Genomic DNA, 16702 nt, shown 5'->3' on the forward strand with positions numbered 1-16702 from the left:
TCCTCCCTTTTTTGAAGATCGGCACCACATTGGCCTTCTTCCAGTCTTCGGGCACTACACCAGAGCGCCAGGAGTTTTCAAAGATCCAAAGCCCAGATGATGGGCTGTGATGGCGATCCTCCCTGGCCTTCCTTCCCTACTCACTTCCAAGCTATCCCCACATCTGCCTGTCCTTCCCAAGACGCAAGCAATTAGAGGATGGGATGTTGGAAGCCCCCGTTGGAATCCCAAGGACCATCCCAATGAAGCTGGGGCAGGGGCTTGTACTTTGTTATGCTTTTGCTATGTAAAGATACCATAAAAGAGAGGTTTGGATGTCTTTACCCATGGGGCACTCTGGAGCAGACTGGGAATTCTACCTGCTTCCAATTATCTCTTGCAAAGGCAATGATTTGTTGGTCTCTCAAGACAGGTTTCAGGGTATACATGCTATATACCAATTAGCTCAATTTTTTTCACAAGTGCCAGTGACAGTATGTTATCACTGTCAGTCTTACCAGCATATTAAAAATGGTAGGTCCTCTCCAGAAAAGAACCATTGGGGGCATCTAGCCATGTGACAGGTTCAAATTTGATTGAACCCAACAATTCAAAAGAATTAAAAATCATGCAGGTTTTAAAAGCAGCCTGTTTTAGAAACAGGTTATTACAACAAGCTGTTTGAGAAAGAAACAGAGTTCAGGAGAGAAAGTTAATTTTGTCTTTCAAAAGAGCTGCTTCACAGTCTATTTCTGATCAATTCATATTCTGTGACCATGGGCTAAGGAAAATGCATGGAGGTAAAGTACGTCACCCAGAGCCAAAAGCTGCAGAACGGGGAGCGAAATACAAGAGGGGCAATAACAGGAAAATATATCTATGCCCTACTTGAATATTTCTTTTCTCGGTGCACTAGGGTCCACAGATCCATGATATCTCTGCTCTATGCAGGCTCAGAGGCAGACCAAATCTGGAACCAGTATCAGATGAGGAAGGGACACATCAGAGAAACCACCAATTGAGATGACTCCATAGCTTAGGGATTCTCTAACCAGTCTTTACTTATAGCAAATGTAATATTAACACTAAATAGAACGATTCTCCTGAAGAGCAAGGCCTTCAGTGAATAATATACATGGGGTACCACCTAATGATCCAGTCAGTATCTTCTCCCAACTGACAGCCCATTCAGGGAGGTTTGATCTGTAGATCCCAAGAAAGGACATTTGCAGGTAAGTCACAAATAAATATTTCCACTCCATCTGTCCATGATTTCCAAAGCAAAATGTCCACTCAGGGAGGGGAGTATTTATGATTATATACCAAGACAGAAGAGGATAACTTCCAAGACATACTAAGATAGACCGGTAAGTAGCACCTATTTTCTGACAACCTTAGATGATAAATGGATTTGCAATTTATAGAATCCAGAAGAGATATGAGGATACAGGTGGTTACTTGGCAGATTTCTCTGCATGAGGTATATAATCTTTCTGCCCCTGAACTGCCACACCTCTGATGGAGTCTGATTTGGTTTTTAAAAGATAGAATTTTGCTTTTAGATCTGTATGCTTCTGAGACAGCTACCTGGAAACAGATCATTTTGAACCCTTCTTTCCCTTTGACATGAGCTGGTAAAGTAGAAACACAACATTTTTCTTTTGAAATTGAGCTACATGATGAATATATACTTTAAGAACTGTGCAGATTTCTCTTAGGGATGTGACAATGTTGGAAGGACAATTTCTCGAGCTCTATGGAGTCTGGAGTTAATCTTTGCTGAGTTCTGCATCCCACTTCATTTGCATGTAAAGTGCACTCCTCAAGTTTCAGACACCCAGACCCTGTCTACCCTGGGAGGTCTCTGTCACAGTAACTATGCTGGCATGCCAATACCAACAGAGATGGGCATAAGAGTCATTTTACCCTGGATCTGCTCAGACTCAGTGACCTGATGGGAGCAACCTCTGCCAGAGGTACAGTAAGAGGAAACTCTGTACCTGCCTCATGTGAGCACAGGCTCAATAAGAACGCCCACTCAGGAGACCACCAATCCCAGAAGATAGAGAGAACAGCTCACAAATGCGTCCTTCCCTGGAGAGACTGACTTCCTTCATCAAATATTTCAGTTTCAAAAAAAGGTGTGGGTGACAGTGCCTGCCTTTACTCCACTGCAAGGGCTCTACTGAAAGTGTTAACTAACCCTTGCCCCCACTCAGCACAAAATTAACTGCCTGGTAACCTTTTCCCAAGGGGCAAAAGGAGTGATACATACCTACCAGGCTTCTAAAGCACCTGCAGAGCTCCAACATAAACACTCTCTCCTCTATGATAGTAGTTTAAAATGTCTCTCACTATTTGTGTCTCCAGCTCTGACTTGCAATGCTTTCCTTCCTTCCTACAGAGGTGAGCTCCCTTTGTGGGCACGTACATATTCACGGGTAAAGGGAAGGAAGCACACTCCAGACCCATCTTTTCTCCATGGATTTGCTGTCCCCTGCGAGAATAAGAAGGGGCATCCTACACTCACATTTACTCCCAGACTTCATGCCAAGAACTTATACTGAGAAGCTTATCCTCACAGAGTCCAGTCAGCTCTCATTTTGGGCCCCTTGGACTGACTCCTAGAGAAAAGCCCTGAATCAGTTTTAGTAAGATGAAGGAGATAGTGAAGCTCTTTTTTTCCACTAGTGCTTACTGTTGAGGCAACTATTGGGGCTCAAATACCCTTGAAACCCTTTTTTCTTGCAACTTCCTGATCCTCCTTGGATAGAGGTTAAGAGGATTGTTCCCTCCTTCTTTGGCTCTGCTCTACCATGCTGCTCTCCATGAGGGTGAGCAGGGGCCAAAGAGTCCCTGTGACTTTGGGGAGAAGCACAAACACTTGTTCTAATAAAAGCAGGTGCCAAGAGCTCAGCAATTTTAAGGATTTCTCTCTTTTTTTTTTTCTAATTTAAATTTACTTGAAAGCAAGGAAGAACTGGTTGGCCTGTTCGTGTTTTGCAGCTGGAGAAGTAAACAGAAAACTAAGAGTTTCTCAGGGGAAGCTGTATCTCCCTCTGCCACTGGCTAACAAGCCCAGTCTGGCACCAAAGCTCCACAAAGCAGGCACCCCATGTCATGGGTTGGTGGGGATAACTAGAAGAAAATACAAATAGCTTGAATAAAAACTAGATTTAAATGTACTTCAGTTCAAAGACACAACAAGCAATATAGTAAGGGATAACAAACAAGGAGAGGACTATACCCTGAGTAGTCAAAACATTGAGCAAAAGGAGTTGGAGGTTATGGTGGATTAAACCTTAAAACCTTCACCACAGTGCTTAACAGGAGTAAAAAGGCAAACCATTTGAGGATGCATTAGTAGAGGTATCAAACATTCTGGAAACTCTATTGGGGATTAGTGCAACCATGTCTGAAATCCTGTGAGCAGCTCTGTTCATTCTCATAAAAAAGATATTAGAGACCTGGAAGAGGTTCTGCAAAGGGCACCCAAAAAGATACAGGGACTTAGGCAGAGAATAGATTACATAGAGACCTCATTAAGATGTACACAAATTTTGAAAGAAGTAGGCATGACAGACCATGCAAGCCTTTGAGAGAGTGTGTCAAATACAACACGAACAGATACTAGCTTGAGCTAAGAAATAAGAGAATTGGGATGAAATTTTTATTTCATGTATTGTCATTTAAATTACAAAGAATATCAGTATGGGAAACTAAATTATTAAAAAAAAAAGAGGTATTTGGTATAGGCATTTGCAGGGGAGACAACAGTTACACTGGTTTCAAAAATAAGGATTTCTGGATTAAGTTAATTCTAAAATTCCTTGAGATCCTATCTGTATAGGTTATATTGCGAACAAGAACCATCTTTCCATCTTTTGATAATGATTCAATCAAGTGAAGGCAAGATAGAAAACTGCTTAAAAGCCCCCAAAAGCCTAGAGCTCCCTGAAGGCAAAGGTCAGCTATTTTTAATAGCATTTTTCTATTTTAATAGTGTCTTTTTAAATTCCTCCTTACCCAGAAAAATAACAGAATTATTTTTACAATCTGAAAATGCAACCTTTAAAAAAATTAATTATACATACACTCATCCATAACATCAAGCTTATTTGAAATATATTCTCTCACTTGCTTAAACAGAGGGGTCTTCCATTCTGGATGGAGATGTTTTTAGTATGCCTACCTATATAGCATGCAGGGTCAAACCTCACCAGTTGTTAGATTAATTAAACAAGCTCCCTGAAAAAAATCCCAAGCATATTTCATTGTCCTCAGTGTTGATTTATCAAGCTAAAAAGAGCCTTAAAAATGTAAGATAAACAATAATATTATAAGCTACCAAGTCTGCAACCACTGTATTAACAAGCAATATTTATTCTGAGATATTCTAAAAAATTGTAATTTATTAAATCCTACCAAGGACAGTAGCTTTTAAGCAATTTCTTTATTTTCTCTTTGTCAATTTAAATCATTGTGTGTTAGTTAGAGCTGAAAAAGGAATGGCGTCGAGGGGACGGTAGCCAAATATCTATGGGGAACACACAACGGGGGAGGGATGGAAGGAAGTCATAATTATGAACTGGTATTTCCCCTATGCCTTGGAAGTGCAAGTGAAAATTACAAACTGAATATTTTGCAAACTAATATCAAACATAAAGATGACATTAAAAGTAAAATATATTTTTTACCTGAATAAGAAGTATTTCTGTCTTTCCACTGAACATTTTTGCATTTTATCTGGTTTTGTCTCTCTTTTCGTAGTCGTTCTAGTCTCTGAGCTTGAAAAGAAATATTATAACTATAAGTTTGTCAATGAAGTTTACTATAAACAAAGACATAATTAACTACCTTTATATGAATAAAGATGTTTTATACTGCATATGTAGGGGGAAAAGTCATAAAATTTTAAAGGTGGCACCCCTGAAAAGCAAATACCAACAAAAACATGAAAATGTTCTTGATTTATAATTGAAATTAGAGGATATAAAACATTAATAGAGATCATAAAGATAGTATTAACATGGAAGAGAATAATAAAATGTGAAAACTTCTGTGATTAATATGACATTTCATTATATAAATCATTAATAACGGTCTTAAAGGAATTTTAATGCACAAATGAACTGAAGTGAATATTACATTACAGGAATAAAATTACTGTTATGAATTACTCTACCCGTTTCAAAAATTAAAGATAAATGAACTCAGACTAGACTATTAAAGTTTTAAATATAAAATCCTTTATCTAAAAATCATGAAAATTATAAAATGTCAAAGCTATATAAATTAGCATAGCTTTTTCTTCAGTGTGCTGAAACAGTTTATAGGTAGTAAAATAAATGATTTGTATCTTCACAACATTAGTTAAATCTTTAAAAGAATATTTCTTTACATATTTTGACTTAATCTCCAAAACAGGGATTAACAATAAGCCTCAAATAGTTAAAATATCAAAAAGCTGAGACACTAGGGGCCCCTCTGATACCTTAAATTCACTTATTTTTAACACTACATTTATCTCGGAAGATGAACTGTCAAGTAAATAACCTGGTAGAAGCTACCCCAAGAAAATGACCACCAGAAATTACTGATGCAGTAATGCATCCAGTGCCAACAAGAAAGCAGATTAGACTGGCAAGTAGAACTAATGCTTTTGGTCATTCAAGGAAACAATCTGCTGGATATATTAACTATTTTGATGTATTGAGATCATTCATTAACTAAAATGGGCCCTTAGAGGAGATTTTAAAATACTAAATTATTCTGACAATTTTAAAGCATAATTTTAATTTCTGTGCAATTTTACTAGTAAAAAAATCCCCCCCAAACTTTGATAAATATATTCCAGACCTTCACCTCTTTGTACTTAGTAAAACACATTTGGCTCCCAACTGCTAGTGTTCTAAGTAGCAGAATTCTCAGCCAAATCACTGATGAAAAAAATTTGCCAGTACTAGAGGTAATGCCTTAAAAACAAGATCCACAACGATATTTAGGGGCCTCGATGCTTTTGTGGATCTTGGCCAAAGTGTAAGAAAGAAGTGGGAACATTTCCACTCATAACTGCAAAATGTACAGCATTAAATGCTATTCTGTTGTGAAAATTATATTTTAAAGGATGCAGCCATATCCCTCTAAATTGTTAGTCAAGTCATAGTTAAAATTTACCTTCCAAAAACATGTTTGATTTGTACCACTATAAAAAGCATCCCTCTCAAACTGCCTCATCTGCAGCACAACACCCCTTATTAGTAAATATGTCAGCATTTACAATAACTTTTCAATTTTTGAAATGTTTTTGTCTTCATCTTTCGCTGTAACCAGGGAAAGGGATGGAAGAACAAAGAAAGAGTAGCACTTCTTTATCCATTGCCAACTGGATATGATGGGCTGTGGTGCTGAATAAAAAAGAAGTGGCCATATTCCGCCAAGTACAGAGGACCCTCCCAAAGCCAAGTGCATTTTTGCGGGCCTACAAGGTCCTGTGTGAGAAGTGCAGAGCTGCTCGTACACGAAGGAAGGGGGTTCTGCACCATGCCCCAAAGCCTTCACACTCAGCTAGGGTGTGCCTGTATTCCTCTTCCCTAATCTTTCTAGGCTTCCTACAAATCCAGCTAGAGAAATCTGGTTTTGTACAGGGAAGGGTTAATGTCCACTTCACCAAACAAATGGAGAGAGGTGCAGTTATTCCATCTCAACAAATTCCTTTTCCTACATAAAGTTGGTTCCAAATTATCATTCATTACATAATTGTACTATAGCAACTCTAAATTAGATGGAATTATCAGTATCTATTAGAAGTTTGAATTATTTAAGGTTCATTCTCACAAACGTATTAGTTTGAAAGCTTTCAGTGTCAAAAATTTCGTTGACCATATGTAGTCTCTTTCCATTAAATATTAAGAATTTGATGAGCCTTTGTTCTTAGCCCTGAGTTTTGGGTAGAAGAAACTGTTAAAGCCCTTTACCAACTGTAATAAACTTTTCTCACCACCTCCAGGATTTTTTTAGGATTTTGGGGGCAGGGAAAGGGGTCAGTGAGAGGAAGGAGGGGCTGGTAAGGACCACTTTCTACTTTACAACCCTTGAATAACTCTCAAGGTTTAAAACCTGAAATCAAACCTACTCTAAAACATATAAGCAGAGAGAAGAAGTACTCAACAGCCAATGTTTCTGTTGCCTATAACAAGTGTTGAGTCCCTCCTGCCACAGGAAAGAGCCTGTTTCCACAGCTTGTGAGACAGCAGCAATGCACAGGTAAGGAGGTACTAAAGGCTGTGTAATGAAATGGATTTTGATTAAACCATTTGAATTCAGCTCCATCCAAAACAAAGGATGGTAAATGAAAGTTTACTTATAAAAAAAAAAAACCTTTTAAAAGCATATAGCTGGATATGAAAATAATAGAGAATAAAAATGAGATTCTACCCGAAGAAAATGTCTGCCATTATCTGCTAGAAGACAGGACTACTCCACCTACTATACTCTAACACAAAGCATCTCAGCTACGTGTCAACAAACAAACCAAATCTCCTGTTCTTCAGGACAAAGAATGAACGCTCAAACAATCAGCCATGAAATTAAGTAGCTAACAAAAAATAACCATATAACAATAGCTAAGCACTGGTTGCAGTTTCATAGTTAGACTGAGTTTTACATTCAAAGGAAATATCCAGCCACTGAAGTGTTCTGTGTATGCAGAATACTGTTCATCTTCCTCAAAATGACAGAATTTACTCGATGAGTATAGAACGTATTTTCTGAACATTTAAAAATAAATCAATTAGCATAAGACTTAAAACAAAGGCCTTTTTAAGACAGTGTTAGTGCCTAGAGGCAAATGATTTTAAATCTCAATGCATAACATAACACAGACTCTTCTATACAAGCAGTCCTCAGACTTATGACAATTGGTTCCTGGAAACTGTGTCTTAAGTCGAAACGTTGCAACTCGGAACCAATTTCCCATAGGAAACAATGTTATAAATGGGGGATTGGTTCCTGAACCAAGGCCCGATACCCTATTTTCATCCCAAAAAACCCAGAATGATGTACTCAATCAATTATAGACGAGTAATATAGCTACATTAATGTATTTATACAGTACAATCGCAACTTACGCGGGGGTTACGTTCCAAAGTCAGTGCTTATAGTTGAAATCATGTATAGCTGAAATCACTGGGCTTCAGGGCTGAGCAGCTGCTGCCGGGCCCGGAGCAGGTGGGTGTGGCGCCGCACAGCCCGTGCATGCAGTGCAACAGCTGTGCAACAGCACGCACTTCTTGCCCCTCTTGTCCTCTGCCACCCCGTCCCGCCAGCGCAGCCAGCTGAGCATGAGCCCCCCAGCCATGCTGGCGAGTGCAGGCAATACCACGCGGCGCCACACTACGCGCCATGCCCTGGCTGGCACCCGGCAGCCAGCCCCAGCAGCCAAGCACGGAAAGCTGAATTTGTGTAAGTTAAATATGCGTAAGTTGCGACCGTACTGTATTGTACATAGCAATCATATTATTTGGAAAGACTTCTTTGAGGTGACCTTGCTGGACTTTTTGAAGGGCTCTTGGTTGGATTTTTGGAAGGGTTCTTGGCTGGAGTCTTCTCCAGAGTCTTGGCTACAGGTCCTTCCGGAGTCTTATCTTTCGCAAGTTCTTCCAGAGCCTTGTCTTTTTTAAAGAAAGTGTCCAAGGAAGTTTGGACAGCTGTTCTCCACGGAGATGGGTGACACGGCGAACTTGGTCACTGGTGTGCTGTGGCGTCAGATCAAGCATTGTAAAGTCGAAACTGACGTCAGAAAGTTGAAACAGGGTGTCAATTTATAAACACTGTAAGTTGAGGACTGCCTGTATACCCACATGGGTAAAGCCCTTAGGAATCTTCTGCACTAGGTATTCTTTAAATAGGTAACGGCCATTTTGACTTTACTCTTTATAGACAAGAATCATAGAAAAGTAGGGTTGGAAAGGACCTCAGGAGGCCATGTCGTCCAACAGCTCTTCTTCAAGGGGGCTGGTGCTCTTTAACAGGATTTTAAGAAGATCTGTTCAAACTAGCAGACAACTCTTCATCACCGGACCAAAATCACAAGTGACATCAGGTAAGACGGCACCACCTCTCACTGGAAATGAAGTCAAGCTTCCCTCAAGGAAGCTGTGGGCCCTGTTAGCAGAATTTTTGAGAATTCTGGAACAAGCTACATGAGAGAAGTCTGAGCAGTTAATAGTTACTTGTACCTCAGGGCATGAATGGGATGACCCCCCGCCCTTTTTTTTTTTTTTTTTTTTTTTTGTGATTTTTTTTTTTTTTTTTTTACCTACCAAAGCTAACTGAGCAAGTTATACAAAAGTCTCATTCTTTTTTGACATCCACTAAAGTCCTTGAATATAAGATTTACTGTCACTAAATACTTCAGACAAGCTAATTATTGGGTATGCATATTTTGTAAAAAGTATTTTATTAGTTCTAAAATTGTAGCCATTTAATAGGATTACTCCTTGTTCTTGTATTATGGAAAAAGATTAAATAGGACTGAACTTACCTTCCCTACTGCTCTGATTGTTTCCCATCATGAGCTATGAATGCCTTGATAATTTTATTAACCGCACGGTGGTACCAGTGTACATGAGAGGAGAAGACAGGGGGACATTCAAGAGAATATTATGAAAAGAAAGGAAAAACTGGCAGTAACCTGGCTCATTGGAGAGACTGTGCTAACCACTATATTAAACCTGCCACTAACTGGGAAGTTAAATTATTATTTCAAACAAGAATTTAATGTAGTTTCTTTTCTTAAACTACCCACTCGGTGAACTTATCTGTCAGTACCACTCTTTGGAGCAATTCCACAAATCAGAAAACTTTCCTTCTACATTTTTTTGCATCATAACCACAGCTACACCGAAATAGCTCTCAAAGAAAGTACTGATACTTTCAACTTCTTACCACACGTTTTAGTCAAAATGTAAAACTATATTTAAACACCCCATGCCAAATTTAGCAAGAAATCTAAATTATGCTTAATCATTGCTATTAATTATTTTTCATAACCCTGGACAATACTTTACTTTTAGTAAGAGTATCTTGAGATACTTAATACTGTACACACCACTAGATAGGTAGAATACAGTTAGATTTATTTCTGAGCTCTAGGTGGTGTTGTAATACCTACAAAAAAAATTTAAAACCGTATGCTCTTAACCAGGAAAGAAATCCTCCTCTTCCAGTCTTTCCGTATACATTCAACTCTGCTCCCTTATGCAAAAGGATGGAGGAGTGATACTTCCTCTTCCTCAACAGAAACTGAGGTGTTCATATATGTTTAAAGGGCAAATATCTTTAATTTGTTGTGTTTTGAGAGCTGGAATCCTATTTAATTTTCCTCCAGGTGGAGGATACAGCAAGATATTAAGATGACAATATAACTGATATTATACAACTAATGCTGATAATATACCCAATATTTTGTGGATCTATTAGACCCTAGCAGCCCCAGGAAAGAAATAGATACACTTCAATAGTCCAACAAAAATTAGACTGCTGAACTAAGATTTAACTTAAATCCTAAGAGCCCCGTAACATACAGTTCCTGTTGTGCCTTGGTTCTATATGCTTGGCACTACAAAAATCAGCTGTTGGCTAAAGCTCCAGAAGAGGCCATACAGAGACTGACCTACTTTGACACACATTATCAGCATTCACTGGGTGTATCCTGAACATCCCATTGAGAAATAAGCTACTCTGGGTTGGTTTTCTCTGGCCACAGGCTAATGGTGTGCACACAGGCAGCTGCTGCACACCCTCCTTTTCCTCACAGTTGTCCTCATTGTTGGCAATCCCTTGATTCAAGGATGCTCTCTACCGCCTAACCTGAGTGCATGCCCCTGCCCCAAGAAGATTAACACTAGCATGCAACATTACAGACATTTAGCCAAGAGAAGGAAAATGATGGGTTACTTCAGCAGGTAGTTTTTAGACACCTGACTTGTTCTATACACTCAGGGGTAGCATGACTCAAGATTAATTAGAAGCAACAACCAGACCACCAGCTCCCTCGCTTCACTTAAGCGAACAATTGAAAGATTTCCGCATGAAATGTAGTAAATATGGAACAAACACGCATTACACTAATTTCTTTGCTTCTTTCTGATTCCCCCCTCACTCTGCCCCAACAGGATGTACAAATCCTCTCCCGTTCTATCCCCAAATTGTTCCATTCTTCTGCGATTTCTTGCCCTCTTACTCCTTTCTTTCTCCGCTTGGTTTTTTCATTGTTTTTAATCCTTGCTACTAGAAAGATTGGGTTTGATACCCCACTAAGAAGATGCTTCGTAAAAAGTACTTGTGTACCCAATTAATGTGACCCATAAGGCCTGATCCTGGAATTTTGGTGTTTGTTGGTTTCCTTAGGGAATGTTTTAAAACTAATTCTTTGAGGAAAATGGAGCACTTAAAATTTCTTTGTATGCTCTATTTGGTACAAGCAAAAAAAAAAACCCAATTAAAATTAAATTACTGCATACTTAAGAAATTGAACTGTTATGCTTTTTTAATGGAAATTATCTACTTATACAGCCATAAGTTACAAAAGGAAAGGGCCAACAGATTTTTAGACACAGTTGATCTACTGGAGCAGGGAGATGGACTTGCAGTCTCCCCCATGGCTATCTTCTATTATTACTTTATGTGATTCTATGAAATGGCTAGCAATCCTACCAACAGTCCACGTGAACAAGGTTAAACTTTTAATTTAAGCTCTAGCAGTTTTTTTTTTTAAATATCATTTACCTGTGTTTGATCGTCTTCTAATCCCAAAGTCCCAGCTTGAGGTAATATCGACTGATTGGGAATATACATAACCCTGAGTCTCCCCATTGCTTCCCTGCATTTCTGAACCACTGTCCCCATTTGTTGAAGAGGGATTGAATTTCTCTAGGTCGACATCATGATCTATCAGGACCATTTCACACATCCCTGTGTCGTCACTTGTCACATGTGACTGCCGAATATGAGCCAGTATAATGGTTGGGTTGTCCAGGAAGGCCATGCTGTCCGCAACTCCACCACCTTACTATGCTATCTTCTTTTCTCCATGTTGCTCCATGAACACGCCTACCTGGAAACACAATGAACACAGCATTTTCAGAAAAAGGGAGTGACCAGAACTTACTCAAAGTTTTTTTTTCACATTCAGAGTGGAAACTTAGTAAACTTGGTTTTATGCATCAAATTATTTCAATGTGATGATGATTTCATAAGACCAGTTGCATGTTACCTTCTTAGAGTGCCAGTTGTTCTGCGGGACAATTAAAGACTTGATTTCCAAAACAATAGCCTAGGATAAATTAGTGAAGCAAACACACCCCATAGCCAATAACTAACACAAAACAAGGGTACAGATGCATGCTACCACTCTGTTCAGGATGGTTTCCCTTTTGTGGACTTAGCATCTCCCCTCTCCCTCAGCCCTGGTTTTAACAGTGTTAGCCTGCATCCTCCCCTCAGCCCCTGTAATAGCCAGAACCATCAGCCACCAGGTATTTATTTTCCTTCACTGCTGCCATGAGAAGAATGCTCCAATATCATCTCTGTCCCTCCCACTCGGTTATCCTTATGCCCTCCCCTACATACCACCGCTTGAATGCCTGGCTTTAGCTCCCTTTTCCCTGACACCACCTTTGATCTCAGTCATTCGCTTATCTGAAGCTTGCCCTCCCTCTTAACCCTTCTCCTTGAGTTCTCAGCTCCCTCTAGTCCTTCAACTCAGCTTTTCATCTTCTGCTCTATGACTTACTCTTGAAAAGCAAGCATAGAAGTTGTGCTAAACCAGCGATACACTGAGCTCCATCTCTTCACCTAATAGAGACTATTCTGTAACTGGAAATTCTCCCCAGCTCCTCGTGCTATTGAATTAGATCTAAAAGTGAAGACAGTTTTAAAGACAATTTTTAGGAAAAATTTAAAAAGAAGAGAGGTTTGCAGCTCAGGACAGTACTCAATTCATACCTGCTGCTCCATGAATGAATATGGGACAATTAGTATTATACATTGTATACCAATGTGCCCAAGTCATTTGTACTTGACTAGAACCTTTCATTCAAAGGACTAAAATTGTTTTACAAACAAACCCTTAATGTTATAAAACTCCGAGAGATGTTATCACCATTTTACTGAGGCTCAGGGCGCTTTCCCTGAGGTCAGTGGCAGAATCAGAAGCAGGATCCAGAAGCCCAAACTTCCAATTCTTGTGCTTTATCAAATGGGTGAGTCCTACCCACCTCTAGAAAAAAAAATGTTTACCACAACTACAGCACTCAAGAGGTTAAAACAGCATTTAAGCATCAGTGTATTCTGCAAGAGCTCCTTCAAGAAAGAGAAAGTAATTCCAAGGGCAAAACTGAGAGAGAAAGGATTTTACCCCCCAACCAAGCACTTCCCCAGAGAAGTTAGGTGAAACACTACAACTGGACCACTGGCTGGCAGTTTGTGACAGCGCAGAATACACGGTAGCATCAGACAAGCTTATCTTGGGAACAGCAAATCCACACACCATTTCACACTAAGTTTTGGAGACAGAAAATGTATTTTATAACTTAGAGGCCACTTACTAGGCAGCTTTGGCATTGGGGCATCATGAATATCTGTATTAAACTATTAGAAGTAAAGTAATGGTTACTTCAAGCCAATCACTAACGGTGAGAAAATCAAAGTTATGCAGGTATCTAAACCTGTAGGAAGTCTTGCTCTCACCGCACTTTGGGAATTCATCCACCAGTCCCTCCCCTCACATAAAACTATCCCAAGAGTCAGACAATCAAAATCCAACACAAGAGCTTACATTATCTTTACTCTTAAAAGCTCTTCTGTACTCTGCTGCATCTCTCATATCCTTTTTCTGTTTTGTAAAGTACTAAGCAAATTCAAAGCATTATATAAATATTAAATAATAATCCAAGGAGTATAAAGGATTTCAACAAGAATAGGAGAGAAAAAAAAAAAAGTCAACCTACATTTGAAAGAAGTACATCTCTTAAAGAATAATTCTCCTCCTACTACCAGTTTAACTAACTGATATCTAAACAGTTTTCACAACTTTTACTAAATTCAGTTATGGGGGTCCAGCCAGATTATTTCCATTATAAAGAATTAAATGCCTGCCTCAAAGGCATCTCCAGATGTGAGAGACCAAAAGGCACATATCCCCGTGCTGTAAATTGCCAGCTGAAGACCTTCAGCAGTAAGAGTTTGGCTATTGAGGTTTGACCTCAGGAGTGCAGGAGACAACTAAGTGCAGTAGATGGATATTTTAAAAAGAAATGTGTTCCAGGCTGCATACTGAAAACATTCTTTAAATAGAACGATTTACACTTCACATGGTACTGGAAAAGGCACCACTCACCTGCAGGCAGCGAGAACTTGCTCAAATAAGCAACTGCCTTAGGCTTCTAAAAGGTCTGCAAACTCCCAATCAAAAATTACTGCTGCCCCATCAATGTGTCATATAAATGTTGGCATGTTAATTGTGTATTTATAAGATTGTTAATGGTTAGTTAATTTACCTCCCACACTATTATTGTACTTGAAATGATTTAATGTCTGCTGAGGGAGTTAACAACATGTAACAGCAGATGCGAGATTTTTACCTTTCTACTCTGTACCCCGACTTCAAGCTATTAACAGTCAGCAAGCTAAATTGCCCAGGCTTCCTTACAATTTTATGCATGCAATCACTTTTCCCATAAATATGAATAGATAAAGTCCCCAGAAATTATTCTCTCTTCTATTCAACTCCTGAATTTAACAAAACAAACTCTTTATTTCTTAGAAGTTATGTGACGGTAACTTAAAAGCTTATTCTTGGTAAAATATGAACTAACTGGAAATTCTTAAAAATTCCAATTCAGACAATAGACAAATTTAGACGTTAAGTCCTCATGTTCACCCCATATTTTAGCACTTGTAATCTGTATCATAATTATCATTTTCACTTTTGAGAGAGTCAAAAATAATGAACAACCATGGTTCTGAGTTGAAGGACAAAGGCAAGGACATTCAGAGTCAAAGTCCAACCTCCCAAACCCTTTCCAGAGCAGCTCTTAGACAGGGGCACTGCGACCAATACCAGCAGAACTAGTCACATGGGTACAAGTGCCCTTCTTCAGCTGGTCCAATAAAAGATAATCACCAAAAACTCCTTTGCTACTTGAATATTTCCTGGATCATCATGACTACAATGCTACTCCAATCCTACTACAAACTGCAGGACAGCTTTCTTAATCTACTTGGATGGCTATGCCAGCATATCTCAGTTCACATGTTTCTCAGAGCCAGGTGCAATTATTACAACTCCCGGTGTAGTAATTAACACAACAAAATTGTGGATGTTTTCACATCAGCAATTCTCACATGTTGTGGTTAGACAGACAGATGGATAGGGAAAACAAAAAATAAGAACCCACCTCCTGACTTCGGGGTCTCAATCCATTGCTTTTACCATACCAACCTTCCTCTTCTGATACATCAAAGCCACATCATATGGCTTCCAAACTGAACGAGGCAACCTGGCTGCAGACATTGGCCTCGTGTTGATACGGCACACAAGGAGTAAAGCAGGACACTGGAACAATGTCACTACACAACACCTCATTGTTCAGCTGCCCAAAATGTACACTGAAGGAGGCAAGAGTCTTAGAAAAAAAAGGAGTGTACGGTCAAAAAGTCCACATCTCAAGGCAAATACATAGAGAGATATCTGAAATTGAGGAAACAACTGAAATGTCGTCACTTCCTGACGTCTGGGTGCTCTTGGCAGCCAAGCACTCTTTTGATGTAGCTGTTGGGTGGGATTTTCTTTTTTATTTGTACAATGACATTCCACAACCATGCCATGATTTTACTAGCTGTCAATAGACGATCCATTGCTGCACTGTGTATGCAATCAGTGACAGGAAGTCTTGCTGCATTCCATATTTATCTACACTGTTCAGCCCAGAGCTCTCTGGAGTCTTGCCTCTATGTTAGGTGAAATAAAGCAGATTTCTGAAAGAATCCTACCTGTTAGACATTACATTCCCTCCAAATTCCACAATACTCCAACCTTTTCAGCCTCCCTCCCCTTGGTTATGCATGCATGTGTGCAAAGTCCTGAGCCACTGTGTACTCCATTCACTTCATATATGCACATACATAAATTACCAATGGAATTTTAGGAGATAAATAGAAAAGTATTTTAACATAATCCAGTGTGCACAACTTTTAAATGCTTACGACTCACCAAAATCAAATCCAGTTTTCACTGGTCTATCTGCAACCTAAGGATTACTATCTCTATAAAATATGAAGTTTACAATACCACCTTCTCCTGATGTTCAAGTGCTGTTCAAAGGGCAAAGAAACAATTTTCTTTGGCAGAAAAACTTATTTTTTACATTGTCATACTTGAAGATGGGTCAGATGTTTGATGCTCAGGAAAAATTTACTCTCAGTCCTCTCAAGATCCAAATTTCAGTCAGAGTAATAAAAATCTGAAAAAGCTGTAAGCAACCAAAAACTGACCTTGTATAATGGAAATATTTAGGAAAACTTAACTGTATTTCTCACTAATCTCATTGCCTTGAAGCAGTGGCTTGTACTCTTAAGAATTCAAGAGCAACTGAATCGCTCTGAAATATTATGCAATACAGCAAAACAATACTTTTGTAATACAAAGCTTCACCAGAAG

At 39.1% G+C, this 16702-nt stretch overlaps 1 protein-coding gene across 7 annotated transcripts in view; it reads right to left on the minus strand.

Moving 5' to 3' along the window:
• MAPKAP1 (mitogen-activated protein kinase associated protein 1) overlaps positions 1 to 16702 on the minus strand; it is a 137907-nt gene that overhangs the window by 108822 nt on the left and 12383 nt on the right. For all 7 annotated transcript variants that reach the window (XM_019541049.1, XM_019541046.1, XM_019541045.1 and 4 more), the window contains 2 exons: positions 11770 to 12097; positions 4677 to 4766 (listed from right to left, as the gene is read on the minus strand). In XM_019541049.1, coding sequence (XP_019396594.1) covers positions 4677 to 4766; positions 11770 to 12028 — 349 coding nt within the window. In that variant the 5' untranslated portion in view covers positions 12029 to 12097. The remainder of the gene's footprint in view (positions 1 to 4676; positions 4767 to 11769; positions 12098 to 16702) is intronic.

The sequence above is a fragment of the Crocodylus porosus genome, unplaced genomic scaffold (assembly GCF_001723895.1).
Source record: "Crocodylus porosus isolate Cpor-Errol unplaced genomic scaffold, CroPor_comp1, whole genome shotgun sequence".
NCBI lineage: Eukaryota > Metazoa > Chordata > Crocodylia > Crocodylidae > Crocodylus > Crocodylus porosus.